This window comes from Budorcas taxicolor, chromosome 7 (assembly GCF_023091745.1).
Source record: "Budorcas taxicolor isolate Tak-1 chromosome 7, Takin1.1, whole genome shotgun sequence".
Lineage (NCBI taxonomy): Eukaryota > Metazoa > Chordata > Mammalia > Artiodactyla > Bovidae > Budorcas > Budorcas taxicolor.
In genome coordinates this window covers 100,665,108-100,685,189 of record NC_068916.1, presented here as the reverse complement: position 1 = coordinate 100,685,189, position 20,082 = coordinate 100,665,108, and the positions used below count along the sequence as shown (strand labels likewise).

At 41.3% G+C, this 20,082-nt stretch overlaps 1 protein-coding gene across 1 annotated transcript in view; it reads left to right on the top strand.

The window, feature by feature from the left end:
- Positions 1 to 533: 533 nt before the first annotated feature.
- SLCO6A1 (solute carrier organic anion transporter family member 6A1) overlaps positions 534 to 20,082 on the top strand; it is a 101,830-nt gene continuing 82,281 nt past the window's right edge. Inside the window, exons 1-2 of the mRNA XM_052643558.1 lie at positions 534 to 891; positions 14,603 to 14,863. Of these exons, the coding sequence (XP_052499518.1) occupies positions 534 to 891; positions 14,603 to 14,863 (619 nt within the window). The remainder of the gene's footprint in view (positions 892 to 14,602; positions 14,864 to 20,082) is intronic.

Here is a 20,082-nt window from a genome sequence, read left to right as displayed (position 1 = left end):
GGGGGCCCCTGTCCATGCGAGCAGTTATAATAATCTAGCAAAACTGAGGGGACTTCCCTGATGGCTCAGACAGTAAAGAATCGGCCTGCAAAGCAGGAAACTGTGGGTTCGATCCCTGGGTTGGGAAGATCCCCTGGATAAGGAAATGGCTACCCACTCCAGTACGCTTGCCTGGAGAATCCATGGACAGAGGAGCTGGTGGATGGGCTACAGTCCATGGGGTCGCAAAGTCGGACACGACCTAGTTACTCTCTCTCTCTCTCTCTCTGTCACACACACACACATACGCAGTAGGACTAGCGTTCCCTCCACCCCACCCCCTGCCCCACGTGGAAGCAAAGCAGGAAGCAGCCCCGGACGTTCTCCTGGGGCAACTGCCAACCTCCCCGCGGGACGTTTGCCTCCTGCCCAAGGAGAAACGTTCCCCCTGAAGGCTGGGGTTGCAGGCGGCCCTGGTGGCCCACCGGTCCCCGACCTCCAGGCCTGGCAGGCTTATTTCTGGCTGAGACCAGCCACGGCCCCGGCTCAGCGTGATGCAGCGGAGCCTGGTGCAGGTGCAGCCGGAGGTGGCGCAGGCCCAGGAGCAGGTGCAGTCGCAGGCCGAGCAGGGCGCACCCTCCGGGCCACCCGCGGCCAAGGCCAAGAAGGCCGGACTGAGGCGCCCGCACCTCAGGATCTTCCCGGTTAGCCTCCTGAAGCTCGGCGCTTTCAGCAAACAGGGAGGCGGCCAGGCTGGGGCCACGCGGCGCGGCGCCAAAACGGGACTTGGACACCAGAAAGGGACTTTGGAGGGGCCCTGCGGTTGGAGCTGTCTGGTTTTCCCCTGGTGTCAGCGTTTTAACAACGTCCGTTGCTTCCTGATTTTCTTCTGCATTCTGGTGATGGCTCAATGTAAGCGCACCGAGGGGGCTGCGTCGAGGAGAGCGCGTTCTGGCGTGGGCTGAAGGGGGCGCCAGAGGGCCCCCTACACTGAGGAGGCGGACGAGGGGCGAGGCGCCCGGGGAGGGCTGAGGGGGGCGCCAGAGGGCCCCCTACACTGAGGAGGCGGACGAGGGGCGAGGCGCCCGGGGAGGGCTGAGGGGGGCGCCAGAGGGCCCCCTACACTGAGGAGGCGGACGAGGGGCGAGGCGCCCGGGGAGGGCTGAGGGGGGCGCCAGAGGGCCCCCTACACTGAGGAGGCGGACGAGGGGCGAGGCGCCCGGGGAGGGCTGAGGGGGGCGCCAGAGGGCCCCCTGCCCTGAGGAGGCGGACGAGGGGCGAGGCGCCCGGGGAGGGCTGAGGGGGGCGCCAGAGGGCCCCCTGCCCTGAGGAGGCGGACGAGGGGCGAGGTGCCCGGGGAGGGCTGAGGGGGGCGCCAGAGGGCCCCCTGCCCTGAGGAGGCGGACGAGGGGCGAGGCGCCCGGGGAGGGCTGAGGGGGGCGCCAGAGGGCCCCCTACACTGAGGAGGCGGACGAGGGGCGAGGCGCCCGGGGAGGGCTGAGGGGGGCGCCAGAGGGCCCCCTGCCCTGAGGAGGCGGACGAGGGGCGAGGCGCCCGGGGAGGGCTGAGGGGGGCGCCAGAGGGCCCCCTGCCCTGAGGAGGCGGACGAGGGGCGAGAGCCCCAGGAGGGCTGAGGGGGGCGCCAGAGGGCCCCCTACACTGAGGAGGTGGACAAGGGGCGAGAGCCCCAGGAGGGCTGAGGGGGGCGCCAGAGGGCCCCCTGCCCTGAGGAGGTGGACAAGGGGCGAGAGCCCCAGGAGGGCTGAGGGGGGCGCCAGAGAGCAGAGGCCGCTCTACCCTGCGGAAGTGGTGTGGTGGGGAGGCCCGGCTCCATGTGGATGTGCTCGCCAGCGTTCTCCAGGCGCGTCTGGAATCCGCGCAGGTTCACAGGGCCCCGCCCTGGTTTACTTCAGCTCCACTGGCCCCCGGTTTGACCTAATTCTTCCTCATAGTGGGGCCTGGCCACCAGGTAACTTGACGGGATGAGGGTGTTGTTGAGTCATTTCGCCAGGTGTGTTTGGTCACCAACCCAGAGAAGCTCCTTCACTCAAGGTCGAGTCACTTAGAGGATTAAAATAAGGTCAGAAAGAACGTGATCACCAGGTGGTTTCTGCTTCTACCCATGTTTTGAGACGCCCTGACAGAGCCACTTCCCTCCAGGATCTTGTTTCCTCGTGTGTGAATTAAAGAGGTGGTGTGGGACCTCAGACGATATCAGAGAACCCAAACTCTAAGGTGTTTATGTTTGTCCGCACAGCTGGACGAAAAATGTGAATCTGAATGCCTTTAGAGGGTCACGTTGGAGAAAGTGAAAGTGAGGTCGCTCAGTCGTGTCCGACTCTTTGCGACCCCGTGGACTGTAGCCCAACAGGCTCCGCTGTCCATGGGATTCTCCAGGCAAGAACGCTGGAGTGGGTTGCCATTTCCTTCTCCAGGGGATCTTCCCGACCCAGGGATCGAACCCAGGTCTCCTGCATTGCAGGAAATGGCAACCCACTCTAGTATCCTTGCCTGGAAAATGCGTGTACAGAAGCATCTGGCAGGCTACAGCCTTTGGGGTTGCAAAGGGTTGAGTGCGACTTAGCGACTAAACAATAGAGGGGGCATATATTTTCTGCTTGGCCACAACCCTCACCACTCCCATGACATGTAAATTCTTCACGAGCCTTTTTACACTGATGATATTGGAAGCTGCCAAACATGGTCTGTTTTGGCTGTAAAATGCTGTATCTAAATAACATCAGTAAAAAGGATGTATGTGATAAGAACCATATGAGAGGAACAAATATTGATAAATAGTCATCAGTTTGTCTTGAAAAATCATCAAAGACATTTCTTTGGGAAAGAAGAATTTGAATTATGCCTTGACAAATAGGTACAGTAATAGCTGGGGATGTAGAATACTTTTTGAATCAGGAAATGAATGAGTGTTTTGGTAAACAAACAGATACAGGAAAACCTTGCTTCAGAATGGTGAGTGACAAAATTGAGATCTTAACAATATCGAGTGTTTTGATACCTGACCGTTGTGTATCTGTTTACTTAGGTCTTCACTCCTGCAGGTTTGCTATAGTAATTTATTACTTTTAGGAGCCTTTTGGCAGATTCCTTAGAATTTTTAACTACATGATCATTTCATCTGTGAATCAGGACAATTTTACTTCTTTCTTCCCAGTCTGTATGCTTTTTATTTCTTTTTCTTGATTTCTTGCAGTGACTAGGACCTCCAGTACAGTGTTGAATAGAAGTTTTGAAAGAGATATTAATTTATTTTTCCTGATTTTAGGTAGAAATCATTTAGCCTTTCACAATTAAACATATTTACTGCAGATTTTTTGTGGATACTTGTTACCGATTCGCAGATGTTCCCTTTTATTTTTAGTTAGTTGGGAATTTTTTTTTATCATCAATGGTGTTACGTTTTATCAAGTGTTTTCTTCCTGTATCAGTTGAGACCATCATATTCATTTATTTATTCTACTAACATTATATATTGTGCTTTTTGATTTTTGGATGTTTAATCAACCGTGTATTCCTGGGATAAACCCTTATTGCTATCTTATTTTCTTTCTTTTTAATAGATTGCTGGATTCAGTTTGTGAACATTTTGCTAAGAATTTTTTTTTTTAGTGAGGATATTGGTTTGTAGTTTCCTTGGAATGTTTTAGCCTGTCTTTAGTATGAGGTTATACTGGCTTCATTAAATGTGGGTACATTCCTTTCTCTTGTTTTTTCTGAAAGAGTTTATGTAAGATTGGGTGCCTGCATGAACTCTTTCAGAATCAATTTGTCAATTTATTGCCTCTCAGTTCCAAACATCCATTTTGCCTACTCTGTGGAAATGGACCGTGGCCCTCTAATTTTTTTTTTTCCCCCTAGCAGTAAGAGTGTTCAATTTTGGCAGTAGGAGGTACTGGAGAGCCACTGCACAGGAAATATTGCTTCTTGGTTCCAGGGTGTTTGCTTGGTGAGCCTCTGCAGTGTGTACAGCTTTCTCTATCGTCAGGCTCCTGCGTGTTTGCATCTTCTCTGGTATCCCTCTCCTGCAGTACATGGTGGCCAGAAGCCCTCAGTGGCTGGCAGCTCCCTCTGGTATCTCTCATGAAGAGATCTCCCCACCACATAGAAGGAGACCTACCACAAAGTTTTAGAGTATAGATTTCCTGCTAGTTTTGTTAGCATGGCATCACAGTGACTTCTCGGTCATTCAGTAAGCCACGGCTGTGCACTATTCACAAGGTCTGGCTTTTAGCCCTTGAATGCTCTCTCTCAGTCCTAAGGGAAATGACTCTTCCTCATACTGGCTGTTTCTATGTTTAGCATTCTCTTTACTTGTAACTATAATGCCTTGTTTTGCAAATATCCCATTATAGCTAATGATTCTTTATGTTAAACTTTTCTTGTTCAAATTGCTGTATGGTTTCTCTCTTCTGATTGGATTAAGAATAGTATGGAATTGGTATCAGGAGTAGTACCAGAAGATATATACTCATAAAGCTGGGATTTTAGGGTTGGTTTTGTTGGGCCTTTAATCTTGAGTGAAATGCTGAGCTCTTTGACAGTGGAAAATGGCTGGTAATTCTTGGCATGTGGTAGTATCATAATTAATCAAGGTATCCCCTGTGCTTGACTGGGATGAAATGCCAGGTGAAGCATGTACCTTGAAAGCTGAGTGGATGCTACAGTTTACCTTATGATAGTAATGATGACTATAAGGACCCTGGTATTGGATGGAATGTTTTGAGTGCCCTTTGGGAATACCAGACCACCTGACTTGCCTCTTGAGAAACCTGTACTCAGGTCAGGAAGCAACAGTTAGAACTGGACATGGAACAACAGACTGGTTCCAATTAGGAAAAGGAGTACGTGAAGGCTGTATACTGTTGTCACCCTGCTTATTTAACTTCTATGAAGAGTATATCATGGGAAATGTTGGGCTGGAGGAAGCACAAGCTGGAATCAAGATTGCTGGGAGAAATATTAATAACCTCAGATATGCAGATGACACCACCCTTATAGCAGAAAGTGAAGAAGAACAAAAGAGCCTCTTGATGAAAGTGAAAGAGGAGAGTGAAAAACTTGGCTCAACATTCAGAAAACGAAGATCATGGCATCCGGTCCCATCACTTCATGGGAAATAGATGGGGAAACAGTGGAAACAGTGGCTGACTTTATTTTTCTGGGCTCCCAAATCACAGCAGATGGTGATTGCAGCCATGAAATTGAAAGACATTTACTCCTTGGAAGGAAAGTTATGACCAACCTAGATAGCATATTAAAAAGCAGAGACGTTACTTTGTCAACAAAGGTCCATCTGGTCAAGGCTATGGCTTTTTCAGTACTCATGTATAGATGTGAGAGTTGGACTATAAAGCTGAGCGCTGAAGAATTGATGCTTTTGAACTGTGGTGCTGGAGAAGACTCTTGAGAGTCCTTTGGACTGCAATGAGATCCAACCAGTCCATCCTAGAGGAGATCAGTCCTGGGTGTTCATTGGAAGGACTGATGTTGAAGCTGAAGCTCCAATACTTTGGCCACCTGATGTGAAGAGCTGACTCATTTGAAAAGACCCTGATGCTGGGAAAGATTGAAGGCAGGAGGAGAAGGGAACGATAGAGGATTAGATGGTTGGATGGCATCACCGACTCAATGGACATGAGTTTGGGTAAACTCTGGGAGTTGGTGATGGGCAGGGAGGCCTGGCCTGCTGCAGTTCATGGAGTCGCAAAGAGTCGGACATGACTGAGTGACTGAACTGAACTGAACTGAGCTGAAGCACTTGTGAAGGAAAAATGACAGACTTGGGTTTGTTAACTCTCAGCTCAAGTTTTCATCTGAAAATTCGAGGGCTCCCATGAAAGCCCTGAAATAAGCTATCACTTTTTTTAACCACATATTTTTGGAAATCAAACACAAAATTAAATGTATGGGTTAATGAATTGTGATGACAGTTGAATTCAAAATTTTGTCAAGTTTGCCCTGTGTCTTCCCATCTTTAAACATCCTTAAACATGGAACTGGAACTGTGTGTAAATATTTGCGTGGACACATGTTTTCATTTCTCTGGAATTTATACCTAGGAGTGAAATTTCTGGATCATATGCTACATCTGTAGTTAAATTTTTCAGTATGCTGTAGGTTTTGCATATATGTACTTCATTAATTTATGAAGTTCTCCTTCTCTCAAAGGAGTGTTTCATGTGTTTTTGAATTATGTTTTCATCAAGCGTTTTTATTACAGAAAGGTGTTAGATTTTGTCAAATGTTTTTTATGCATTTGTTCATGTGGCCTTTTGTTTTTAAAATTTAGTAAATTACGATGATTCATTTTCATATATTGAATTGAAATTAAGGAGACCTATGAATCTGGACACTTAAACTTGGTGAAATATTGAAAATAATCACAAACAGAGACAATTTATTTGAAGAGCTTTGTTTTGTAAAGTATTCATCAAAGAAAGATTTTCTAAACTGAGTGTTAGGCTGAAATATTTTTGTGCAAAGATATAACTGAAGGTATTCTTTATTTAGTAGTGTTTTCTTTAGCTTGTTAGATACTTACATACTTATAAAGAGTGTTTTCTCAATGAAAATATTATGCTTTGCCATAAAGAGTCATTTGGAGGCCTTAGCCACTTCAAAATTTATTAACTATTATTTTGGACATCTCTAAAACCTCACTCAGCCTAAGTGATTCACTAGAAGGACTCAGAGAAAGATGTTATACTCATGAATATCATTTATTATAGTGAAAGTATACAGATTGAAATTAACAAAGGGAAAAGGCACATGAGACAATGTCCAGAAGAAACCAGGCCAAGCTTCCATTGTCCATTCCCAGTGGAGTCACAGGGACTGCTTAACACTTTCAGCAATAATGTATGACAACACTTGCAAAGAGTTACCAACCAAGGAAGCTCAACCATGTGAACCTGGGTATTCGGGGTTTTTTTTTTTTTTTTTTGAGGGGGGAGGTCTCAGGCATGTAAACATGCAACATCTGTGTGACTGACCTCAGCTACTCAGACTCTATTATCCCACCCCCACACACAACAGAAAAGGCATTCACTGCAAATCATGTTGCTAACATAAACTATCTGACCAAAATGGTACTTTGTGGCCCAAGGCCTCCAGCATATAAAAAGTACTCTTATATGGCAGAATATTCTATGGGCTCAGAGTCCTCTCCTCGGAGCCCTCCAAAGACCAGCCCTGAAGCCAGGCCTTCTTTGAATAACCCAGGCCTTCTGAGTTAACTCTTACTGTAAAGCTATGAAAGCATCTTTGTTGAATAAGTTAATCTTATAAGAACAATTAGAAATAGTTCAGTTTAGTTGCTCAGTTGTGTCCAACTCTTGTGACCCCATGGACTGCAGCAGGCAAGGCCTCCCTGTCCATCACCAACTCCCAGAGTTTATCCAAACTCATGTCCATTGAATCAGTGATGCCATCTAACCATCTCATCCTCTGTCGTCCCATTCTCCTCCTGCCTTCAATCTTTCCCAGCATCAGGGTCTTTTCAAAAGAGTCAGCTCTTCACATCAGGTGGCCAAAGTATTGGAGATTCAGCTTCAACTTCAATCTTCAACCTTTCCAACGAACACCCAGGACTGATCTCCTTTAGGATAGACTGGATGGATCTTCTTGCAGTCCAAGGGACTCCTAAGAGTCTTCTCCAGCACCACAGTTCAAAAGCATCAGTTCTTTGGCACTGATTTCTTTATAGTCCAACCCTCACATCCATGCATGACTACTGAAAAAACCATAGCCTTGACTAGACAGACCTTTGTTGACAAAATAATGTCTCTGCTTTTTAATATGCTGTCTAGGTTGGTCATAACTTTCCTTCCAAGGAGTAAGCGTCTTTTAATTTCATAGCTGCAATCACCATCTGCAGTGATTTTGGAGCGCCCAAAAATAAAGTCAGCCACTGTTTCCACTGTTTCCCCATCTATTTGCCATGAAGTGATGGGACCGGATGCCATGATCTTAGTTTTCTGGATGTTGAGCTTTAAGCCAACTTTTTCACTCTCTTCTTTAACTTCATCAAGAGGCTCTTTAGTTCTTCTTCATTTTCTGCCATAAGGCTGGTGTCATCTGCATATCTGAGGTTATTAATATTTCTCCCAGCAATCTTGATTCCAGCTTGTGCTTCTTCCAGCCCAGCATTTCTCATGATGTACTCTGCATATAAGTTAAATAAGCAGGGTGACAGTATACAGCCTTGACGTACTCCTTTTCCTATTTGGAACCAGTCTGTTGTTCCATGTACACTTCTGACTGTTGCTTCCTGACCTGCATGCAGATTTCTCAAGAGGCAGGTCAAGTGGTCTGGTATTCACATTTCTTTCAGAATTTATGACAGTTTATTGTGATCCACACAGTCAAAGACTTTGGGATAGTCAAAAGCAGAAATAGATGTTTTTCTGGAAAGCACTTGCTTTTTCAATGATCCAGCAGATGTTGGCAATTTGATCTCAGGCTCCTCTGCCTTTTCTAAAACCAGCTTGAACATCTGGGGTTCACAGTTCATGTATTGCTGAAGCCTGGCTTGGAGAATTTGAGCATTACTTTACCTAGCGTGTGAGATGAGTGCAATTATGCAGTAGTTTGAGCATTCTTTGGCATTGCCTTTCTTAGGGATTGAAATGAAAACTGACCTTTTTCAGTCCTGTGGCCACTGATGAGTTTTCCAAATTTGCTGACATATTAAGTGCAGCACTTTCACAGCATCATCTTTTAGGATTTGAAAGAACTCAGCTGGAATTCCATCACCTTCACTAGCTTTGTTCATAGTGATGCTTCCTGTTACTCACTTGACTTCACATTACAGGATGTCTGGCTCTAGGTGAGTGATCACACCATTGTGATTATCTGGGTCATGAAGATCTTTTTTGTACAGTTTTTTTGTGTATTCCTGCCACCTCTTCTTAATATCTTAATATCTTCTGCTTCCTACCATTTCTGTCCTTTATTGAGCCCATATTTGCATGAAATGTTCCCTTGGTATCTCTAATTTTCTTGAAGACATCTCTAGTCTTTCCCAGTCTATTGTTTTCCTCTATTTTTTGCACTGATCTCTGAGGAAGGCTTTCTTATCTCTCCTTGCTATTCTTTGGAACTCTGCACTCACCTGGGTGGTCTATCTTTCCTTTTTTCCTTTTGTCTTTCACTTTTCTTCTTTTCACAGCTATTTGTCAGGCCTCCTCAGACAGTCATTTTGCTTTTTTTGCATTTCTTTTCCATGGGGATGGTCTTGATCCCTTTCTTCTGTACAATGTCACAAACCTTCATCCGTAGTTCATCAGGCACTCTATCAGATCTAGTCCCTTAAATCTATTTCTCACTTCCACTGTATAATCGTAAGGGATTTGATTTAGGTCATACTTGAATGGTCTAGTGGTTTTCCCCACTTTCTTCAATTTAAGTCTGAATTTGGCATAAGGATTTCATCATCTGAGCCACAGTCAACTCCTGGTCTCCTTTTTGCTGACTGTATAGAGTGTCTCCATCTTTGGCTGCAAAAAATATAATCAATATTGTTGGCCATCTGGTGGTGTCCATGTGTAGAGTCTTCTCTTGTGTTGTTGGAAGAGGGTGTTTGCTATGACCATTGCATTCTCTTTGCAAAGTAGCCTTTGCCCTACTTCATTCTGTATTCCAAGGCCAAATTTGCCTCTTACTCCAGGTGTTTCTTGACTTCTTACTTTTGCATTCCAGTCCCCTGTAATGAAAAGGACATCTGTTTTTGGTGTTAGTTCTAAAAGGTCTTGTAGGTCTTCATAGAACTATTCAATTTCAGCTTCTTCAATGTTACTGGTTGGGTCTTAAATTTGGATTACCATGATATTGAATGGTTTACCCTGGAAATGAACAGAGATCAATTCTGTCATTTTTGAGATTGAATCTAAGTACTGTATTTCTGGCTCTTTTGTTGACTATGATGGCTACTCCATTTCCTCTAAGGGATTCTCGCCCACAGTAGTAGATATAATGGTCATCTGAAGTAAATTCACCCATTCCAGTCCATTTTCGTTCAGTTAGAAATAAGATCACATTAAAAACATATTCTTTGGAAAAATTATGAATTGAGGTGGCCAAGAAATCGGTTAAGGTATCTGATGTGTAACGGGAATAATATTCCTTTATCTTGTAAATATCATGATCTATAAAGATATTTGAAAAGGGTTTTTACTAAATTTTTGGCTTCATTAATGTAATAAAACTAGTTTCTCTATAAATGCAAAAATTATATGATTTTTTAATGTAGTACTCCATACCAGGCATTGAGGCAGGAAAAATACAAATAAATCAACCCTCAAAGATAGGAATCCAAAATTGGTTATCTGACTTGACTGGGCTTGAAAGTAATGAAAAAAACAGTATTTGTGCCTGTGGAAAATGGTACATTGGAAGTCAACACATGAAGTGACTTTAGAGTTATTTAAAATGTTGCTGGGGTAAAGTTATTATTAGACTCAAGATTTTGGGAGACCAATAGCTTCTGCAGTTAACTCCTATGGCGGTATTATTGACTACAAGGGTTTTGGGATTGACTGTTTCTCACTTCACTGAAAAAGTTACAGAAAGAAAATGAGAATTTTAGGGCATGAGTAGAAAATGTGTGAGGTTCTGTGATGGTCCTGTGAGAATTTTCCCTTTTTGCCTCATACTGTGTATTTGGAACAATAGCAAGCCTTATCCACACTTGCAGAACTGCAGCATAAGTTGAATTCACAAATTCATGTGATCTCCTGTGTGAGAGTTGGGACAATAATTGGAGGAGAGAGGAACCCTGAGAACTGGGCCAAAAGCATTAGTGTGGATTTCCATGAATCCAACAACTATAATCCCTGAATCCTGAACCTCCTTTCCCAGTATAGGCATCTATTCTTCTATGTCTCAAAAAAGCAATTGCTTGCTTGCAGACACTGAATTTACTTCACCTGAGTTAAGGGAATACTGATTGCTCTCTTGACCCATCCTACCTCTCAATGCTACTAGACTCGTAGCTAGAATCAGATTCTAGCCTTCTTAGAATGACTAACATAAAATCTGTCATGGGAGATAATATCTTATATACCCAAAATTTGCCTGCCACTTCAGCAATGCCTCTAGGGATATGCTGATATATCAGCATATAACTGATAGGCTGCAGGGCTACATCTTCTAAAATGAAGGAAAAGTTTCTTCATTTCTACCATCTACTACTAAGAAAGAACATAATCTTTGGTGAACCTGTGGTTTTTTGAAGGCCAAAGTATGCTACAGTATAATGTTATATGTAGCAGCATAGCCCTGAAAAACAGAGGAGAAAGGAAATCCTTCCAGTGGGCAAAACATTGGAGAGTATGTCTGATTGTCTGTATTGCTTAGATACCATGCTGCCATTGTTAATGGTTTGACCAGTTGGTGACTAGGAAAGTGCTGGGTAAGTAGTATGTGTCTCTGAATGGGCAAAGTTATCCTATTTGAATGGTTCACCAAAAGAAATCCACTGCAGAGGATGCTATCAATAATGAAGTAGATAGATAAACTATTCTGTGAATATTAATCAGCCTCTTTTCCCTGCCATTGTATGTGTTCTCAATGGGCTCATGTTTATAGTGATAATTGCATTTGAGAAAAAGTTTATATGAGAGATGAATGCAAGGATTTATCTTCACCAGAGCTGATCTGACTATTGCATTTTTGAGTGCCTGAATTGCTACCAGGAAAATTCAATACAATCCAGGAAATAACTTAATTCCCTAGAGAAACCAACCAGCTACCTAGAAGCAGGTTGATTATGTTGCTTGTTTAATTTCTCCCTACTGAAATAGATGTTTAGATCTGGGTTCTTTTAGCACCACGGTTCTGCCAGAACAACTATAATTGGAATTGATGAGTGCCTCATGCACCATCATAATCATCTTATGTATTATCACATTGCTTTTAATGAAGGAACTCCTCTTACAGATGTACATCAAGAGGTTCATGTTCATGGAATTCACTGGCCTTACTACACAGCTCATGAACTAGAAACGCTTAGCTTTACATATTGTTATATTGTCCTGTTAAAGACTCAGATGAGACTTCAGCTAGGAGACAGCAATCAAAAGTTTGGGTACTATCCTAAAGAGGGAGGCATATACTTTATGATAGTAACCTACATATGTGTTATATGAGACCTAGAGGAAGAAGAAAGGGTAAATAATGGAAAAAGGAAGTTATGAATATCAACTGTGGTATATTCAGATTTAAATAAAATAGGTAGCAACTGTGCATTTTTCTCTTGTTTTATGTGTGCACACACATAAACATATATACATTTGTGTGTATTTCAATTTTTAAGTTTTTCTCTTCCTCTTTCCCTTACTATTTAACAGAGTAGTATTGTGGAAGAGAACTTTACAAATTTGTCTCTAGGTTGCAAAGTATTCATGACTTAGGGGGGGAACTAATGCCCCAACCCGAGAGATGGACACAGTTACTAACAGGACATTCTTTGCCTTGGCCATTATCCTCCTTGGCCACATCTAAAATGAGAGTTGAAAAAATTCTTTTAGGTACAGAAAAATGTTTATATCTTGTTTCTTGCTAATTTAGGTCCGTTAAACTGTGGTTCTAAGTCCGAGTATGATTTCTTTTGCAGTATAGTTCCCTCACAGTTTTAGTTAGGCCTACATCTTTGCTGACTTATTTACTTACTTATACCACTTATACCTTGCAACTCATTTTTATATTGAAGAAATGCATTCAGGTTTGTGATTGGATTGAAGAAGGGTGAAATGACCTTTCTGGGGAAAGAGTGAGAACATTTTTGTTTGTAAGAATTATTATTGTGGCATATTTGGGAGAAGCATGATTACGTTGCTGTTAATTTGGTATGGAAGTTTAAACATGGAAAGAAGGGTGAAAATGTGTCCTGAGTGTGAGCACATTTCAAGAGGGTGAGCTCTTCAAGTTGTCTGTTGCCCATAAGCTCCACTGTTGCCCTTCTGTTTTCAAGGGGACTGGCAGCCTGTAAACTACATTTACCAGACTTCCTTGACAGTTGGCTTCCACTTAGGTGTTGCCAGTAAGAGGCTGCAGCAGAACATTTGAGAAAGGGACAGGGGGAGCTTTTCTCTTTTTTCTCTCTCTATTCTGGTGATAATTTTGGCAACAGCAGCAGTACTGGGTAAGTGAGGCGCCTGGGTTTATAGTCAGCAGTGAATAGAGCTCCAACAGCCTCAAGAAACTGCAAGAGCTGTGGGAATAGCACGTGACTATGAGGTAGCCAGCTTTCATAGTATTATTAGGTGTGTGGGTCATGGCTTCCTGCAAGAGGCAGTGGTTGCAGTTCCAATAGCAGTAGCAGCAGCAGTAGCTGTTGCCACCCCAGTCACTACTCCAGTTAGTGGCATATATTTCATGAGTTTTGATTAGTAACTTTTTTCTTTTCATTCCAACAAATGTATTACTTTTGTAACCAACCCCTAGATCAATTTCTTTCTGTTTCAAATATTTAGTATGTTTATTTTTCCCAGTTGGATGCTGAGTTATAGAAATGCACCTATATGATACCATTTACTTAATGTTCAAAGAAATAACAAATGATACTCTATATTGTCTAAGGATGTATATATGCATTGTCAAAAAAAGTGTTAAAATGGCTCAGAAATGGTAAACTTCAAATATAGGATATGAATTGTGGCATGAGAGTGAAGAATGTGTTTAGGGAGTACATGTGGAGTTTCAACTATTTTGGTAAAGTTTCATTTCCTATTCTGGATGGGAGATAAAATTATATTCATTAGATTGTTATTTATTGTTTTTTAAATGATTAAAACATAATACATTGAAATAAGAAGGTTTCCCTGTTGGCTCAGACAGTAAAGCGTCTGCCTGCAATGTAGGAGACCTGGGTTTGATTCCTGGGTCAGGAAGATCCCCTGGAGAAGGAAATGGCAATCCACTCCAGCACTCTTGCCTGGAAAATCCCATGGATGGAGGGAAATAAAGATTGAAATAAAGATCAGTACTAAGTGAAATGATTAAAAAGAGCACATTCTTTAGTAAATTACTCATGAATACTGTTTAAAATAGTTACAAAAAAGTTCAATAGCAAATCAGAGAGGTTAGGAGAAGACTCTTGAGTGTCTCTTGGACTGCAAGGAGATCCAACCAGTCCATCCTAAAGGAAATCAGTCCTGGATATTCACTGGAAGGACTGATGCTGAAGCTGAAGCTACAATACTTTGGCTACCTGATGTGAAGAACTGACACATTGGAAAAGACCATGATGCTGGGAAAGATTGGAGGCAGGAGAAGGGGACAACAGAGGATGAGATGGTTGGATGGCATCACTGACTTGATGGACGTGAGTTTAAGCAAGCTCTGGGAGTTGGTGACGGACAGGGAGCCCTGACATGCTGCAGTCCGTGGGGTCACAAACAGTCCAACATGAACTGAACTGAACTTAAGTCTTATTAGTATTTTGGAAAAGAAGTTATTAGGCTTTTATAGATCTTAAGCATTCAGAGTAATTTAAAAGAAACTTAAATCATTGTGAATTGTTTTTTAATGATTATAATGATCTATTATTTTGTCTTTATAAAGATTGTTTAATGCATATTATTTTTTCTTTGTTACATTTTAGGTATTGTGTTTGGTCTTGTAGATCTGAGCACCGACAGTTTTAAGAAGGAAAATAATTTGAACATCATTGAGAATATATTCTTGTCATTGACTTATGATATTTCATCTTGCCTGTTAGTAGTGTTTATAGCATACTATGGAGGAAAAGGAAACATACCAAGATGGATTACCGTTTCCTCCTTTTTAGTAGGATATGGATCACTCTTATTTGCTTTTCCATACTTTAATGTTGAAGATTCTCAAATGAATGTAGAATTTGAAGGTAAGATTTTAAAAGATACTGTCATCCATCAAATCATTATTCATTTAAACCGTTGACTCTAGGAATTTAATGTAAACAGTGATACTTGTCTGTACATTCATTCATCTGTATCTATTTATGTGATCAAGTTTACTTAGCTAATTAATGGTGGCTCCCTAATAACATATATGCCATTCTTCCATCTTTTCATGAACATATATCCTTTCATCTAAGAGAAGGGCCTAGGAAAATGAAAGAATATTTAGGACAATATTTGGGATAATTATTTCGTGAAGTTGTTTTTCTTCTGTCAGTTTTCATATATATTATAAATCTTTTGAGAACTTTTTCTTACGTCTTCTACAATATATTTTAACTGATCCCTTTATTTTGACCTCAACACGTGTATATAAATACAAAGGCAAAGATATACACTTACAGACATACTCAAAAAGTCAGAACTTTTCTAGCTATTTCTACAATTTCAAAAATGGGTGCTGCCTTTTGGCATAGGACTTTGAAAAGATAGGTGGCATCTTTGCTTTTTTAATTTTTTTGATTTATTCCACATTTTTAAAATCTACCCCCAGTAGATAAAAACACTATTTGAAGTTTTAAAGCAATATTTTTGACATTTTTATGTCAGATACTTTCTTATGTATAGGTGTGTAAAAATGTTGAAAAGCATTTACCCATTTGTAATCTTTAGACTGGGCTTAAGCAAGAAATGATGGAAAAGGCATGAAGATATCTTTATGCATGTGTGTGTGTATATATGTGTATATACATGTTTATGATGTTTAAAAGTATATTTATGGTGTGTGTTTATAACATAAAATAGTTCATATTAAATTTAATAATTTATGTGTTGATATTATACTATAATTCATATTATAAATAATATGTATCATATATCACTAATTTATGAAGTATATAATGTTCACATATATTTATAATCTGTATATTTACATAATGTATATAGAATGAATATTTATTAATTTATAGGATATATTTGTAATATATTTATTGTATTTATAGAATGGACAGCTAATTGGACTAGAAGATGACTTATGGAAAGAAGGGAATGGAGAACATTTTGCTTTCATTTTTCCTTTAACCCTGTTCTGGCCAGAAAGGATGAAAAGTTAGGAAGCACTGTTTGAGATATTGAAAATGCTGCTTGATGAGTCCTCAGGAGTAATGAGAGTAGATATAGTATAGTTGTTCTTCCTTTGTCTTCTTTATATTATCTAGATTCTACTTATTTTATTTTCTCTTTGTGATTAGGAACATGAAATTTATCTAACAACATTCATTCAGTGTGTTGACTGGGTAACCCTTTGGTTGGTATTAGAAAAACAGAAATAAAGTAAATGAATGATCTTTGCAAGAAGTGCTCATTTCATCCATCTGTCTATGTAGCTGTTTTGCTCATTTTGTTTAGAAGTTTAGTTTTTACATAACTAATTTTCTGCACTATGCCCACAATTCAGTTTACACATATATATATTTTTAATTTCTTTATCTTCTTTCATCTTATTTTGGGGACAGTCCATCTCTTCCTCTTTTCTGAATATCTCTCCTGTTCTATTTGGTCTGTATTCCCCAGTTACCTGCCGTACTCATCTTCCTGTACGACTGGTCTGAAGCTTGAAGTACCATTTACCACTACCTCCCATTCCCTTTCTCTTCCCCTCTACCCTGTCTCAGTTTTAAGTATTCATAAGAAATTGGTCTTCATCCCCTATGTCCTAATTAACATGTAGAAATCATACTCCACCAAATCCTTGAGAAGTTAAAAACTAATTTTCCCCTCTAGTTTATGGAAGCAGTTGTATCACACTCTGGCCTTTAGTTTCTAAATCTCTACATATAATTGAATACCTACCATATCAGTGGTTTCAGGGCATTGTCAGTTTACTAAGAACTTCCTAAATATCTCTGGTCTTGCTCTCTGATTATATCCACTAGTTCTCCTAGCTCACTCATGCAACCGAGACTTCGGTTCTCTCCTTCCATTGAAACTTTTAGTACATTGCAATCTACTTTCTCCCTTTATCAGGTTCTCCTTGTTGCTACTTTCTTTCATTGGTAGCTTGCTTTGTGTCCCTTAATATGACATGTTAGAGTATTTCAAACACACTCTAATGATTATACTAAGCTCTCTGTCTCATTGTCCTTTCTTGTTCCTGGTCTGGAAAACTTTTGATCAAACCATACACCTCTCTTTTATATCTCTACCTGGTGCTGATGAGTATTTTAGAGAAAAAATATCACACAAGAGGACTGCTTAGTCCCACAGTGAATTTACTACTTTCAACCTCAGTTATATTTTCAAATGGATCTATTCCCCTGACTTTTTTTTGACTCCCTTCTGTAATTCACAACAAAGATTTTCGATTTTCCTCATGTCTTAGTTTGTGCTGCCATAGCAAAAACATCATAGACTGCTGTAACAAAATCATTTCTCACAGCCCTGAAGGCTGAGAGTTCAAGATCCATGTGCCAGCTGATTCATTTCAGGTTATATTCTCATATAACAGAGAGAGAGAAAGCAAGCCCTCATGTGTCCTCTCTTCTTATAAGGGTACCAATCCCACTCATGAGGGTCCTACCTTCATGAGCTACTTACTATTCAAAACCCCTGTCTCCAAATGTCATCACATTGGGGATTCAGTTCAGTTCAGTTCAGTCGCTCAGTTGTGTCCAACTCTTTGCGGCCCAATGAATTGCAGCACACCAGGCCTCCCTGTCCATCACCAACTCCTGGAGTTCACTCAGACTCACGTCCATCGAGTCCGTGATGCCATCCAGCCATCTCATCCTCTGTCGTCCCCTTCTCCTCCTGCCCCCAATCCCTCCCAGCATCAGAGTCTTTTCCAATGAGTCTACTCTTCGCATGAGGTGGCCAAAGTACTGGAGTTTCAGCTTTAGCATCATTCCTTCCAAAGAAATCCCAGGGCTGATCTCCCTCAGAATGGACTAGTTGGATCTCCTTGCAGTCCAAGGGACTCTCAAGAGTCTTAGACAGCAAAGTAATGTCTCTGCTTTTGAATATGCTATCAAGGTTGGTCATAACTTTTCTTCCAAGGAGTAAGCGTCTTTTAATTTCATGGCTGCAATCACCATCTGCAGTGATTTTGGAGCCCCCCCAAATAAAGTGTGACACTGTTTCCCCTGTTCCCCATCTATTTCCCATGAAGTGATGGGACCGGATGCCATTATCTTCGTTTTCTGAATGTTGAGCTTTAAGCCAACTTTTTCACTCTTCTCTTTCACTTACATCAAGAGGCTCTTTAGTTCTTCTTCACTTTCTGCCATAAGGCTGGTGTCATCTGCATATCTGAGGTTATTGGTATTTCTCCCGGCAATCCTGATTCCAGCTTGTGCTTCTTCCAGTCCAGCGTTTCTCATGATGTACTCTGCATAGAAGTTAAATAAGCAGGGTGACAATATACAGCCTTGATGTACTCCTTTTCCTATTTGGAACCAGTCTGTTGTTCCATGTCCAGTTCTAACTGTTGCTTTCTGACCTGCATACAGATTTCTCAAGAGGCAGGTCAGGTGGTCTGGTATTCCCATCTCTCTCAGAATTTTCCACAGTGTATTGTGATCCATACAGTCAAAGGGTTTGGCATAGTCAATAAAGCAGAAATAGATGTTTTTCTGGAACTCTCTTGCTTTTTCCGTGATTCAGCGGATGTTGGCTATTTGATCCTGGTTCCCCTGCCTTTTCTAAAACCAGCTTGAACATCAGGAAGTTGACGGTTCACATACTGTTGAAGCCTGGCTTGGAGAATTTTGAGCATTACTTTACTAGTGTGTGAGATGAGTGCAACTGTTTGGTAGTTTGAGCATTCTTTGGCATTGCCTTTCTTAGGGATTGGAATGAAAACTGACCTTTTCCAGTCCTGTGGCCACTGCTGAGTTTTCCAAATTTGCTGGCATACTAAGTGCAGCACTTTCACAGCATCATCTTTCAGGATTTGAAATAGCTCCACTGGAATTCCATCACCTCCACTAGCTTTGTTCGTAGTGATAGGGTTTCAATATATGAAACTCTAAACATTCAGCCTATAACATCTCACTTAACTCTTACCTTTTGTGTTGGATGGAAAATACTGCCATAGTAGAAATTTTCCTTAAATTTTTTCCCATAGAAACTATAATTTCACCTATAACTTCATATTGGCACTCTTCTTCCTTCCTGTTAAAATGGAAGAGCTGTCCTCCCGCTAAATATCCTGTGCTCTTTTAACTCCATGGGGACTTTATTCCATGGGTGGTCTCCTTGCCCCTCTTTCTGCAACTTCTCCTTCTCTTTTGCTTCTCGTGTATTTGCATTTAAACGTGCTCAGGGTTTTTCCTATTCTTAAACAACTGAAACAACAATAGACATAAGCAACAGTATCCCTTAGCACTACTTACTCATTTTCATTGAAAAATTTGGAAAGAATTCCAGAATGCTTTCTGGCTTTACCTCATATTCTTCACTCAACACACTTTAACATGGCCCTCACTATAAACACTGCAACAGATATATTTTCACCAAACTATAGTAATAATTTGTTATTTAATATAATTAAAAGTTTTATTCATTACATTTCTTGCCTGCCACCCTTCTTGAAATTATAGTCCAATCAAAGGATATTTTTTAAGATGAAGAAGGGTACCAAAAGATTAGTTGTATCCTACTGATGGAAAAACTTGTTTTCAAATGTTGGACGTTTGAATCTCAGGCCAACGATCCTTAGGAGAAGGGAAACAAGTTGAATTTCCTAGGAGAAGCCAAGAGTGGTCAATTAGGGACATATTTGATTATCAAAAGGGTGAAGGGCCTAGTTGAGATTAACAATCATGCATTCAAAGTGAGATTTGCCTCATTGTATGTTTCCCTCCAGCCACATTCAGCTTTAAACGTGTAGGTGTAGAGTAGGGAACAGAGTTTAATTGACTGAAAGGCTGAAATTTTACTAAGGGATTGCATGATATAAAAGAGAACAAAGGTTTTAAAAGTGCTAAGATGACTATGAAAGTAAGGCGATGGAGGTGACATTGAGATAGTGAAACGGAGTGGGCTCAGTGGGTTGATTATAGATCCGGGTGGTTTTTAAGGAGTGTAGCAACTTGGTTGCTAGAAGGAGTGATCTGGAAAGGTGGAAATAGTTTGAGTGTAGGATGCTTGGAATTGCAATTAAGGAAGGTTTGTAGTTATTGTTTCCAAAAGTTTAAAATGAATA